General features: G+C 43.5%; 1 protein-coding gene across 3 annotated transcripts in view; it reads right to left on the reverse strand.

The window, feature by feature from the left end:
* Positions 1–14,801, reverse strand: part of TMTC1 (transmembrane O-mannosyltransferase targeting cadherins 1) — a 257,865-nt gene that overhangs the window by 74,707 nt on the left and 168,357 nt on the right. For all 3 annotated transcript variants that reach the window (XM_040642292.1, XM_040642290.1, XM_040642291.1), the window contains one exon: positions 537–704. In XM_040642292.1, coding sequence (XP_040498226.1) covers positions 537–704 — 168 coding nt within the window. The remainder of the gene's footprint in view (positions 1–536; positions 705–14,801) is intronic.

The following is a 14,801-nucleotide window of genomic DNA, read 5'->3' on the forward strand; positions in this document are numbered from 1 at the left end:
TACTCAGAATATACTCTTTACCGCATAAAAACCTACCAGGAGATGAAAAAAGTCTTCCATTTCTTTGTTCACAATTAATGTTCAGAATAAAGCAACTAGATCACAGATCACAACTTAATGTCCTGGAAAAGTCTACAGAAAAGGTACCGCGTTTCTCTTCCTTCCTGCTGTGTGCTCACCTTTCTCACTGACTTGTCTGCATAATGAAGTTAGGCTTTATCATTTCATTTTGTTTATAGCTGATTTTACAGCCCAGCTCATCATTACGACGGTTTCGCAGATTCAGGAACCTTCTCATGAGCCTTATTTTCTTAAATTCACTTAGAATGAGCTCACATTAAACTTTATAGAATACCAGTTAAAAAACTAAAGCTAAAACCCAAAATAAAATTACATCTTCCACTTAAAACTTTACTAAAAAAAAACCTGTGGGTTAATGATTATTGCCAGACCCATGTTATCTCATTTGTTTGGAAACAAATATGTAAGCAATGAAATACATGGGAAGAGATTTGCTCTTCTCCATCGAATCGTACCTGAACAGGGACTCTCTTGACAGCCAAATTTCATTCTGCTTCACCGTTTTCCAGGAGAAAAGCAACAGCAGCAGCGCAGTACACACGGTCAGGGTGGTGGCCCCCCATCGATTCAGGCAAGTGCAGAGCTTCCTCAGTCCGTGCACAAAGAGGATGCAGTAGCCCATGCTGGGGAACAGAGTGGGAGAGGCAGGCTTACTCCGGGCGTGCGATGGAGCCTCCTTGAGTACTCGATCCCATATAACTAACTTTCAAATAAAACTCATCCGTGACAGAGAAACAAATACAAACTCCCCCGTCTTACAATATTTACATGCTGGTTCTCTAACGCACTCTTCCAGCACATTGCCAGCCCTCTGGCATTAGCGTGGAGAATAACAGGCTCATCGTTTAGGCTCAAACTGCCCTGGATTTCAGCAGCATCATGAGATGTCCCTTTTGTGTGTTCTTGGGTTGTGAACAGACCCTCTGACTCTCGCTGCCTTATGTCACTGACGTCGTATAACCATATTGGCACCACGAGTCTAAATCTAGACTGTGTTGCAGCACGTGACATCGTGGCTTTGAGGGAGACAGTTGCCAACATCTCCCTATCAGGTCCTGGGAGGGATGCTCGTCCCCACAGAACACTGGCAGTCTGTCTCTAGGGATGTGCCGCCTAGTATGTTCCCCCTCTGGTCAAAGTCCTTATGCTGAAGGAAAATCATCTATCCCCACGCCAACTCCTGAGCAGGGAGCTTGGGGCCCATCACAGACAAACCGTATTGATAGGACTGAACCTTGCTGACTCTGGCTCAGCTTTCTAAATAGATATGAGGAATCTCTCATGTTATCTGAGCGGCATGCCGATAGCACACCTCGAAAAGCCTTTGGCTGGAACTTGGGCCCTCACGTCATCTATGCAGCCACAGAGATGCTTCCTGCCTGTCAACTGGCCCTGGAACATCACAATCATTTAATCTGTATCCATTACTGCCATGTGCATTTCAGTTAAGACCCACTTCTTTCCAAAGATAATAGACTACAAATTATTGTGGAATGTTTTAAGAATGAAGCCAGCTTGTGTAAAGAAATCCGACATCAGTTAGACAGTAATGCCATAATAAGCCCAAAATTAATACAGCCCATTTACATGTTTGAATATTTATTCGTTCTCTCTCTATATGTGACTGGCAATATACTGGGCACTAAGAATGAATTATGAATAGAACACAGGTCCTGCCCTCATAAACCTCCAGTCTACTGGGGCAGGTTGGTTTTGCAAAGGAAAACACTGAAATAGTCTCATTTCTCAACATACCTCCTTTAAAAAATCTCTCCACTTCTGTTCACTTTTCTGAATATCTACGCTTTGGTATCAAGGGTAGAAAAACAAGGGAGGCATTTGACACTTTTCTGAATAGCTACGCTTTGGTATCAAGGGTAGAAAAACAAGGGAGGCATTTGAGGTTTCTGACATGGAGATGCTGGGAACCAGTTCAAGTTTGAGCTCCAATTCCATACTTCAAATCCCGTAAGTCAGTTGGTCCAGCTCCCTACACTTTGAAGCTTCATTGTTAGGCCAAACAAAGGGAGTCACGACCCCACTTACTAGGTCCGAGCTGGGGAGGCTGGATTTGATTGCTATAAGCACTGTGCAGAAGCCTTGAACATGCCAGAACATAGAGTCACTAATGCAAAAATAATAAAACCTCCAACCCTCTTCCCACTTTCATAGTAAGTCATGTTTGGCCTTAAAGGTATCAAGATTTTCTAAACGTGTCTCATTCTATACAACAGCCATGCTGATGCATTACAGGCCACCATGTTCGTGACGATGCCTGCCATTTGCTCCTCTAGCCTCATTGGGATCCCAGCCCTGATGGAGCAGGGTGCATCTCTGGCCCCATGAAAGCCTTCTGGGCTCCATGCTTCCATTCAGCAGGTATTTAATAAACACCAACTGCGTCCTGCCATTGTTACAGGCACCAAGACCAGATCGGTGGACAAAACAGACAATAATTCCTGTCCTTGTGGAACCCACATGGGTGGGAGAAACAGCCAATAAGCAAATAAAACGCAGAGTGTGCCCCACAGCAGGATATGTTACGTGGGTAACAATCTATCAGCAAAGAAGAAGAGTGAGTCCAGGGTGGGCAGGAGTTGGGATTTTACTATGGTCAGGAATGGTGCCACGGGAAAGGTGCCACAGGAGCAAAGTCCTGAAATGCGCGTACCCCGTGCAGGCACCCACAGCTCTAGCGGCTATCTCCTTGCTCGGGCCTTCGTAAAGCAGCCCCATGAAGAACTAATGTCTGCTGAGCGCATCTCATGTGCCAAGCAGTTCCGTGTATGAGTTTAGCCCATCCTCGCACCCCTATGGGTCACTCGCGGTTAGTGCTATTTAACCATAAAGACGGTGATGAGAAGAAAGGTGAATGGATTTCCTGAATTCGGTCACACAGCTTGTATAGTGGGGCAAAGATACAAACCCACGCGTTTCAGATTCCAGAACTCACGCTCCATATACTGTCCCGCTTGTCTGGGTTTTGACTGGACCGGCTGATTCTTGCGTTCCTCACACCTTATCACACAGCTTCACCGACTTCCCTCCTAACCACTCCATTCATAAAATTTCAATACTTGTTTTCTGTCTCCTTGTAGGAAACAGAGCTGCCATCTGGCAGAGCAGTGGGAAAGGAGAACACTGGGATCTCCACACAGGGGTCTCCCAGCTATGGCCACAAAAAGGCAGAAGACAAGAATAATGAAGATAACAACGACAGAAGTAATGAGCTGTTTTACACATCTGTGTGTTTATAGTGGGTCCTTCCTATTGGCCAGGCACTGCGCTAAGAGCATTGCATGGGCCTGTCTACAATATTCATAGGGCCTAGGATAAGGATGGTACTGGCTTTAAATATATTATCTGATTTAAATATATGATCCTTGGTATCTTCCATTCCATAAATGAGGAAATTAAAGCTTATAGGAGTCGAATAGCTTGTCCACAGCACCCACAGCTAGTAACAGAGAACACCCATGGCTCTAACACAATGCTGATATCCAGAAGTTGACAATCTTCTTCTGGAAGGCACTAAAGAATAAGTATTTCGGGCCTTTCAGGCTTTTCTGTCCTGCCCACTCTATCTTTGGAGCAGGAAAGCAGCCATCGACACTGTGTAAATGAATGGGCATGGCCGTGTTCCAATAAAATTTATTTATAAAACAGGCAGTGGGCCAGCCTCCCCTCAGGAGCTGCAGTGTGTTGACCTCTGCTATGACCAAGGGAAGGAGAAGGCCATTCCTTTCCCCTCAGCACAGGCATCAGTATCAAGTAACATGATCATTTTTTTTGGAAGGTCCTTGTATTGACAAATGGTTTAAAGAAATGATAAGCCCTATAAAACAATCTCTACTTAGGTTTGCAAATTTCTTAGAGAGTATCACATTCTTACAAACTTGAACACCAGATCACAAAGATTAAGATGCTTCTCTATGATGACATTTCATCCTTCAACATCTGCTTAAATACAGAGCTCAGTGGCCGGGGGGAGAACTGCTCTGTCCATTTCTAAGGGGCAGGGCAAGGCCTTATTTTGAAAGTAGAAAATCAAGCAAATGAGAAGCTACACGCCTTTCTGGCCTCCGGAGAGATGAAATCAGACTGCAGATTGCTTTGGTGCACCTGGTTAAGGAAAATCTGGGCTCAGATCTGGGACCTCTACACAAGAGCACGCAAAGTCAGTGCAAACCACCGACAGTGGGCAGAACCAGAACCCGGAGAACCAAACTCAGCTACTGATCGGTTTGGCTCAGCACCGAGACCCATTTTCAAAGCAGCTGGAGAAGCACCCCTGCTTCTGAGAGTGGAGTCATTATTTGATCTCTCATTCACAGGCTGAAGGTATCCCCATGTCAGTGCATGGTACAACCAGGGACTCTGGCCCCTCCCCCTGGTACTTCCATGATGCACATCCAAAGGAAACTTTAGAGGAAATGCAGGTCAACAATGCTTGTCCTTCCACATTAGAATGAAAACTATTTAAACCTGTTATTTGAGAACTTTGTGGGAAGTTAATCATTGTGTAAACAGTACAAATGTACTTTCACGAACCTTGCCCAGAAGCTCTTAAGTGATAAAAGAACAACACGTCTCCTTTACATCAACCTGAAAAGAGGACAATTTTCTATCTCTGGGGCAAGCATTTTAGAATGTTTATTATGGCTTCACTCTTTGTTCAATTACATGGAGCAAAGAGAATCTTTTCGCTATTAAGTAGAACTGAAATTCTACCTTTTGATTTAAACAACCCACTGAAATGATCTACAAATAACATTAATGATACCAGACAGACACAGTCTCACGATTTTATTGCTTAAAAGAAAAAAAATTCCCAACTTTAGGTAGTTGAAATGACACAGGGCCGTCGTTCACTTCATTCTGGTCTGGTGAATCCCCACCTGGCAAACTGTGACAGTAAGATCTGATTCTGGTCTCACGGATGGTTAAACAATAACGCCCTGGAAAGCGGAGCCCAGAACAGATGTCTGGAGGTACAGCCTAGAGGCAGCCAGGAGCCAACGGGGAGGCCTCAGAGCAGATCTAACCTGGGAGCCGCCAGCTTCCGGTGAGCCAAGACTCCCCCCGCCACTGTCATCGTTGTTGTTGTTTTTTACTCTCAGATATTTGACAGGCAGGAAAATTTCTCAGAAGGTTGAATGTGTTTGGATATGAATTTACTCATATTCCAAGAAAATGACTCCAAAAGCATTTCTTGTACATTTCCCTCCTGCGCAGCTCATCCTCGGTGCTGCGCTCCCGCGGTGGGGATGAGAAACTTCTATCACTTCTCCACGGAACAGATTTCTTCCGTTCCTTCCTCACCTTCCTGTGAACCACTGGGATAATACTGTCATTGCTTTCACCTCCTGAGCACCTGATTCTCCTGAAGATGAGACGCTTCCTCTCAACCTTGCAGTTCATCTACGAGCTCCAAATTCAGGAGACCTCCCGTGGTAAATAAGGCAGCGCTCCGGAGTCAGAAAGGGCCTGTCTGCATTCGAGTTTCTGACACTGCCTGTCGTTGGATCTGCAGTCATGTAAATTCTTTACTTATGAATTTTCTTATTTGTAAAAGGAAATAATTTTACCCTGTGCATAATGCTCGATAGACAACCATAAGTGATAACATTAATATGACATTATAATCACAATATTATTAGAGAATTATTTTGTGCTGAATAGAGTATGAGACAAGATATGTGTATAGTCTGCATATACCCAGGTCAAAACAGATGTCTCTCTACCAGGCTCCTGTAAACGTCGTAACTTCCTGAGGCCCGTAGAACACTAGGAGCCGCAGTGGAACAAAAGTGCCCCAGTGCAAACTTAAAGTTTGGGAGTTCACAGTGAGGAGAAGGAATTCTGGAACTGTGTCAGAGGAGCTGGGTTCTTTCCTGACACTTGGGAGTTCTGTGGGCCACAGGAGATGCACTCAGTCTCACGAAGCCTTCGTTGTTTATTTTATAAGAGCTTAAGATTGCCTGCCTTAGAGAGTTAAAAATCTAGCTACTTTAAAGGGCTGTTGTTTGGAGTGAATGAAATCGTGTAAGTGGACAGTCTGTGAACTGAATACAAGGTCTCCGTGTTTTCAAGTGAAGTATTTATGTGTTCATGTGCGTGGTTAGTGTGCCCTTTTCTACGACATCGATAAAATGTACTGTGTATATCATTAAAGTATGTGATTAGATCTGTAAATACACCTCAAGAAATCCAGTTTATTAAAGTCCAGATTGACCCAAACTATATAATTTGCAGGACAATATACGTCCTTCAAAAGCATTCACAGAAACTCCCTTACAACTACGAACTTTCTTATAGGATATCGTTCACTTCAGAAAGGTCTGAGTTACACACCACTTTATACAACAACCGATTGTAGGAAGTAAGATACAGTGTAGTGTGCGAAATACAGGCAGCCAGGTCTGTATGCTAATGTGCATTCACAGTTCTACAATTCAAAAAGCACCTAGGCCAATCTTCCCTTAACCCCAATTCAAACCTTTCTCCACTATATCTTTGTGAATACAAGAAGAAAGGGAAGAAAATGCAAACTATCATCCTTTTGGTGAGTTAATGCATAATAAAGAAGCTTTTATATTCAACTTTCATATGAAATAAAGTATTAGCTGTTTGGAAGTTCAGGCTGCTTATTTAAGGATGGAGTAATGTTTTATTCATGTGCACCTTCAGTGTCAGACTATGGCAGGGGCTGTTTCGTGAGTGTGGTTGAACAACGAGATTAAAAGTATCAGAAACTAACGGAAACAAGGATAAACCTAAAAATGAATCAATCCAGGTGAGGGGTGGAGATGATAAGACCCACTTTCTCCACCAGGAGAACTATCCACCCGTGGGCGGTGGGTGTGTCCCCTTGCAGGAGCCTTCACTAGGCCTGGCTTCCTTGCCTCCCAGCCTGGTACAAATAGTCACAGCCAGATTTTCCGTCTGGGGCTGAGAGGCCTTTTGGTCAAAGTCAAAGACCTCCGCTAAAGCAACTCCTAAAAAGTTAGAAAAACCACCCTCTCCCTAGCCTCTCACAAGCATGCCCATCTCTAGAACCTGAATTCTGTCCCTTCTTCCGTAAACCACTATGGCCTGTGGTACAGCACCTGCACTTCCGAAGCAAAGGCATAATGCGCAATCCGCGAGTTGTTGCTGCCCCCTCCTTTATTCATGTGTTAACACGGACCTGACCGCACACGCATATGCTTTGTCATGTGTCCAGTGTTCCTGGAGTCTCTACAATACTCTTTAATGAAGCATCCGTCGTGCGGGGCACTATGAGGAAACACAGACATACAAAAATGGCGGTCCCAAGCCCCACAGGGGCAGGACAATCCAGGTTTCCAAAGGAGTATGGAGGATATTTTAAGATTCCTAAAATTTGTATAAGAAGTCACTGGGTTAGTGGCAACCATTTGGCAATACATATAAATGTATCAAATTAACACGTGGACACCTTCAACTTACACAATACCCTGTATGTCAATTATATCTCAATAAAGATGAAAGAAAAAAAAAGTCAGTGATCTGAGATACATTTCCCCGTGTGGGATCCAAGAGGAAAGGAAAGAAATGGATTCACTTAGAAGGACAAGGGGTCTTGATAGAAGGGAGGCTAAGATGGCCGCACTTCGGTCCACTCCCACCCTCCAGGCAAAGCCAGCTGTGCGGTACCTGGGCTGTCTACATCTATGCTTTAGTTGCTCTCCTCTGTTTGCAGAGGCCCATTTTCTAACCTCCTTCAGTATGGTGCTTCCAGAACACTGACCTGCTGGGGTAGGGCTGCAGAACCAAGAGAGGAAGAGAAGGGCCGGGACAGGAAGAGAGGCCCGTACCTGTGTTGCTTTGCTTTCCCTCCACTTGGATTCCTCCAATCTCCTCATTTGCACAGGGTGGGCTGAAATAATGACTTGCAGCTACCTAGCCCAGCGTATGGTATTTTTTACATATATTTTTCCATTTAGGCTCATCTGAATCCAAATTACACTCTCCAAATTTTACGTTCAAATTGTGGTTTCCGAGACATTTGCTGTTCATCATTTAGGACTTAATCGGCATAAACATTCATTTTTTATTAACTAATAGACTTCTGTGATATTAAGGCCGTGATTATAGTTCAGTAAATAACTGCCCGAGATTATCCTCATCTCATGCCCAGGCCACCCCATGGAGTGGCCAACTGATCTTCAGCCCACGAGCACCAATCTCCCCTCTGCTCACTTCGTTTTCATCACGGCTCTGTTCTGTCCTATTTGTCTGTGATCTACGGTCTCCATTTTAGAACACATTCGCCCGGGACCTCAGGAAAGTCCTGCTGCTTTCCTTCCTGGTCACGCTCTTCACACAGCACACTCACCCCCAAGCACAAGCACCCAGCCCAAGCCCGGGGCAACCCTGGGCCCCTCCCTCCCTGGGCACTGCCCTCAAGAGCAGCCCTCACTGGACAAGATCTAGCTTCTGGACCTCGCACTTCTTCTGAATTCAGGTCTCGAAGGGCGGAGGGAACGGTTTATGCTGGCACGGCAAGAGCAAAGAGACAAACGAGCTGATATCAAATATTTCCACCCTTACTCCATCATACTCTGAAGAATAACCTTAACCAACTTCTGAAACCGTGGAGTAGGTTATAACACCGGCAGGAAGCCTCCGACTGCACGACCGTGAAGGTTTGTCCCACTGAAGACTGGAGACGTGGGGAGGAGCAGCAGAGCTTGACAGACTCCGCTTTCTTTTAAAATACGGCGCATAACGTGGAAGACGCCATATTTAAAAGCATTAGAATACTTCTCTCAAGTAAGAAGACTTATCTCCTTACTCAAATCTTGGATCTTCCCACTGTTTCTTCTCCAGTGGTATCCCTGACCTTCACTCTTTCTCTCCAGATCGTTTGGTGATATCACTTTCTTGCCCCCTCGTGTAATAGCGCGCTGCATTTCTCCTCTTCCCTCGCTGCACTCATTATGATAAAAGAGAACCTCCTTTTAAGATGGCATGATAGAAACGCATAAAACATGGATTCAGAGCTAAAACTAAGTAATAATTGAGTGGCTCTGGGTAATTCAGCCAACACATAGGCACGCTTACACACATATTTTGTCAGAGACCTGGTGCACTTGACCTTGTAACTGAAAACTGCCTCTCAATCTATTTCTTGGGTTTTTAGTGGAGTGGCTCTTTGCCAAGCCCAAGCTGATTTTCCCACCTCTCTAATGTATTATACATTGGGAATTTGAAACAAAAAAAATCAAACTAAAAAAACGAGTATCTGGCTTTGCCTGGTTCCTGGGTTTTCCACGATTTTTGTGACTTGGCTCTCTTAAAATTGGGTTACTTATGTCCTCTTGCGTGGTTCAATCTTGTCCCATCCCTGTCAGCTGCAGCCTTAGAGGGACTCAACCTTCTTTATTCAGAATCAACCACCTTGGGGGCAATGTTACCTGTGCTTTGAGCCCCTGTTTAGATCGTGGCTTAAGCTGAATGAACGAGTCTCTCTCCATGACTTCATGTGGACACGCAAACGTCAAGACCTGTTCTCATGGACTACAACCTCTCTTACCAAGCTACCTGTACAACGGCTCCTTGAAGACGGAGGTCTGGCCTTGCTCTTGCTGCTGGGGGCCTGCTTCCTCCTGACATACATCATACATTTCTTCTTGCTGCTTTCCCCGTGAACTTCTAAGCATCAGCTGTTCCTGCTGCTTATGAGGACACCCCATTATCTCACAGCAGAGACCCCACACAGAGGCTTCCCAACCACTTCCTGGTGTCTACCCCTGGGCCCTTCAGAAAGCCTGTCCCCATGGCAAATGTACTGCCTTCCTATCCCCTTCCCCCACAGGACCCATCTCCCTTTCCCTAGGGGACCATCCTGTTGAAAAAGAGCAGACACAGGTGGTCACATTCCAATGCATGACAAAGATCTTTGTTTAAAATCTGAAGGAGAAAAAAAAAAAAAAAACTCATGCTTTCCACAAGGTTATTCTGAATCATAAAACAGTTGAACCATGGAGCTGAAAGAGACCTTAGAGATCATGTAGCACAATGATTACTAGGGTTTGAGATTTCCCAAACCTTTCCAAGAAAGTGGAATTGGGTGGGGAAGGAGGGTTGTGCATCCCCTGCTGCTCTTATCATCTTGTCATAGGAGAAAGGATATTGTAATCCCAAAAATATAAGAAAGGCGTAATTTAAAAAATGCATAGATAAAACTTTACGACAAACCCATTACATTGTCTTTCTCTCTCCCCTCACCCCCTCCCCCAATTTGGCCACAGACCAGGGAAAAGTGTTGTGGAGATCTAAGCAACACTTGGGGACCACTGAGCAAGGCCAACTCTCTGGTTTTACTGGTAGGAAAGGGAGTCCCCCAAGGCTGACAGGCAACAGGGGACAGATGGGGCTGTGCTGATTCCCAGGTCAGTCGTCTTCCTACTGGATTTGCTAAAGTAACCTTGTATTGATACCGAATGACTGCTCTGATTTTAATATTTGGGAAAACTCTGATTTACTCTCATAATCATCACTCTCCTGCAGCAAGTCTGAAGAAGCCTGTGCAGAGACGGCTGATCTGAAGGGGTTCCCAATATCAGATCACAGAAGTAGTATTACTTCCGAGGTACCATTTCTCATTTTGCATCCTGAGAAAGAAATACTGCAGTATTGCTTCCATAGCGACCTGTATAAGATTAAAAATTTCATCTCAAGTTGATGACTTGAAGGTATTTCTCAAAATCAAAAATGAATGGGGTGGGGGTCATCATTTTTCCAATTTTCCACGTCTGATATGTCCATAAGCTTAGGGATTATACAATACCAATGGCATCTTTCTAAGAGTAGAGCAATTTTTTATATATCTTTCTTCCCTCCAACATTATGGTATCTAACTTCTCCTTCCGTGGCCTCAATTATTTTTATCAATGCATCCACAATATTGTTTCTGCCTTCATTTATTCTTATCTGCTTCCTCTCTCCACTCATTCATGTTTTCTTAAAGTAGCTTAGGAATTTGCTCTTTGGCGCTGCAGTGAATAAATCACCCTTAATCTGGCATGTAAATGGATATCTGATCACATCCTATGACTTCATTTGAGAGCTCTCAACAACTATTTCTGCTTCACTGATTCAAAGAAATTTAGTCCTTTGAAGCATTCTAATGTGGTTTTTATAAAATACAAAAAAAGTAGCCATAAAATTATATGCCTCTCTGGAGAGAAGAATAAGAGATCAAAATTTCTGTTAAAAAAAAAAAAAGTGATTTAAGCCCCAAACTCTCTTGCCTGTTCAAAAAGGAAATCCACAAAATAGGCATTTAGCACCAGAAGAAAAGATTATTCCAATTTCTTTTGGTGGTGAAACTCTGACCCTAAAGCCATGCAATGATAAATAGATAGCCTATTTCTGTACCTTTTATCCACAGATTTCAAAGCGCAAGGGAGAGAAAGGTGATATTTTGGGTCTTATCTAAGTTAGGATGGAGGGAGAACAGAAGCCAGAAGATTTGAGTGGCTTGTTCATTGTTAGGCATAAAGGCAGGATAAAAGAGCACTTGGTCTGACTCATTCTGGGTTTTTCTTGTAAAATAGCCAAATTAGCCCCTGGGCCTGATGGGAGTCACCCAGGCTTCAGTGAGGGTGGACATGACTTCTGTGGTACTTATGGACGGAATCTAAGGGCAGGATTTGGCTCCCTATCACTTGAAACAAACGTTTAATGAGTAGAAAGTTCAACTTCCTCAGAATTACCAATCCAGCTTTTTACTTCATTGTCCTATGGTTTGCTAAAGTTTTGAGACAACACAGATGTCTACATAAAGATGACGATGGATATTATCAAACTTCCACTGAGGGCACTGTGTAGATGTTTTCCTCAAAGCACCTGGGGACTCGATGCTGTGGAAAACGGCTCTTTCTTGTCAAGGTCAATAATGTAAGGAGAGTCACGCAGAGAAGATTACTGTGCATATAAAAGGCTTGGGAAATGTTCTCCACCATCGCCAAAGCCAATGTCTAACCTTAATAAATGCCACAGGCAACATCCAGTGTTCTTACACTTTCCCAGGGATGCCTCCAGCATATGCAAACTTCTCTGTGGTCCCCAGGAAGCTTCCAGCAGCTCTAATGACTTCAGCACAGTCACATTATAAATACTGACCGTTTTCTAGGAAAATGGGGGACTTTCTCTGGAAAAGATTTTACCCAGCAGTGACCAGCTGCCCATTTCAGTGGAAAATAGTGGGTAGCTGGGCAAAGAGCTGCTGAGACGTTCGGAAAATGATGACTGAATGTCAACCCTGCAATGCGCACATGCAGGTACTTGGGGAGACAAGAAAAAGTGTCATCTTTTTAATGACAACCAGCTCACCGACACTGATTTTGGATGACTCTGCACCAAGTTTGCAAAATGGAGCAAAGTCTGAGCTGGTTCTAAGAGGCAGGCATTTGTTCTTGGTAATATTGAGGTTTCTTCATCTTCTGAATGTGCATTTTATTCCAAATGAGCTTATTCCTAGCAGAAAAAGGACAAGGACACTACTTTGTCTATTTTAGAGAAAAGAAATAAAGCCAGAGAAAGGTCGGGGCGGCTGGGTGGCTCAGTTGGTTGATCATCTTCTTGGTTTTGGCTCAGGTCATGAGCTCAAGGTTGTGAGATCGAGCCCCATGTTGGGCTCCGTGCTTGGCGCAGAGTCTGCTTGGGATTCTCTCTCTCTCAATAAATAAATAAATAAATCTTTTTAAAAAAATCAGAGAAAGGTCTATTTAAGATATGGCACCCAAGAAGAGCCAGAGCTGGCATGATTCTGTAGTTTTAGGGAAATACACCTACCCTGGCAAGAGGAACCCCTTATTTTAACTAAGACACCCACAAATGGATGATGATAGTATTATGGGCTTAATAATGTTTACATAAGGGGCTCTTCCAGAAAAATGACATTTTAACCTCGTTTAAAATTCCAACCCTTTATTTCCTCAGAAATTGCTCTCTTGTCTCTGGATTAGGAAAGTTTGCTGCACACGCAATTCTTTGTCCCCCAGACTCCCAGATTCCTGAAGATTTGTATCACAGGACTCTTAGAAGCACATGGCCTGATCACCAAATGGAGCTGGGCTAAAAGTACATTACTGTGTTCTGAATGTCTCCTTCTTTTCATTTAAAAAGAATACTAAGATGTTACTACCAGGAAAGCAATAGTCTGGAAGGTGAGAGGACCTTCGGTAGGCAAAGATCTGCATTCCAGCTCTGCCCATCTTGGGAAAGGTCATTAACTTCTTAGCACCCAGGTGCTATATTTTTGTGAAACAGGGTAATGGCATCAGCTACCTAGGGAGCCGACGTCAATCGATAACACACATTATTTATTGATCACATACCATGCAAGACGCTTTCTAAGTTCCTTAAATGATCATCTGATTTAACGCTCACGATGTCTCATTGAGTTGGGTGCTATTGTCTTCATTTTACACAGATGTGGGAAGTGAGGCTTTGAGGCATCACACTCCTGCTTAAGCCAGAATTCAAACACGGGCCCCCTGACTTCAGGGAGGAGCTATGGATACTACATGAACAATGCGAGCGAACTGATAAAATAAATAGAATACACTTAGCACAGTGACTGACGTGTAACAGAGGTTCAACAGAAGTTTTGGTACAATTATGTTAATTAATGTTTATCAGCAGTTAAACTCTTTGAGGGCAGACACCAAGATTCATTTATTTCTGCAGCCTCAGACCGTAGTACAGCATGCAAACGTGCTCTGTGACTACTTGCTAGGTGAAGAACGAACAGAGTCCACTCGGAATCATCCGCACTACGGAGAAGAGCTGACTGAAGCCACTTCCAGCCGGTCTAAGCAAAAACATATCTAAAACACACACTGATGTCCCCTTCGCCCTTCATAGTCCCAATTATTGGCAAGGTCTCATAAGCTGTTATCTAATAGCAATACAGAATACGAAGAATTTGTGTTGTATTTTTGTCCTTAACCAATAGTATTTATCAAGAAATAACCTCCTTCCCAAATGGTGCTGAAGACAAAGAAAATTAAGGCCTGGCCTCTCTCCTCAACCAAGTCGAAACAAGAAGCTGTAAAGACTTGGAAAAACTGTTAGGTACTTGGTTTGGGGATAATCAAAGGTTATGAAATTAATTCCTAATTATATGTGTTTTTAAATTTCTAACTCAATATCACTTAATTAAAATCTATTGATATTTAAATTAATTTAAAAATAAAATTTAAAGTTAATTAAAATTCCTGCCTAAAGGATACAAAAATGCAGATTCAAAGGGGCACACGCGCCCTGATGTTTACAGCAGCACTGTCAACAACAGCCAAATTATGGACAAAGCCCAAATGTCCACTGACTGATAAGTGGATAAAAAAGATGTGGTATATATATGTATGTATGTGTATACACACACACACACACACACACACACACACAGAGGAATATAACTCAGCCAGCTACAAGAATGAAATCTTGCCATTTGTAATGACATGCATGGAGATACAGCGTGTTATGCAAAGCGAAACAGACCAGTCAAAGAAAGAGAAATACCACATGATTTTACTCATATGTGGAATTTAGGAAACAAAAGAGATGAACATAGGGAAGGTGGGGCGGAAGAAGAGGGAAGCAAATCGTAAGAGACTCTGCGACAGAGAACAAACTGAGGGCTGCGGGAGGGGAGGAGGGTGAGGGGATGGGGTAACTGGGTGATG

This window comes from Ursus maritimus, unplaced genomic scaffold, assembly GCF_017311325.1.
Source record: "Ursus maritimus isolate PB19 unplaced genomic scaffold, ASM1731132v1 scaffold_26, whole genome shotgun sequence".
Lineage (NCBI taxonomy): Eukaryota > Metazoa > Chordata > Mammalia > Carnivora > Ursidae > Ursus > Ursus maritimus.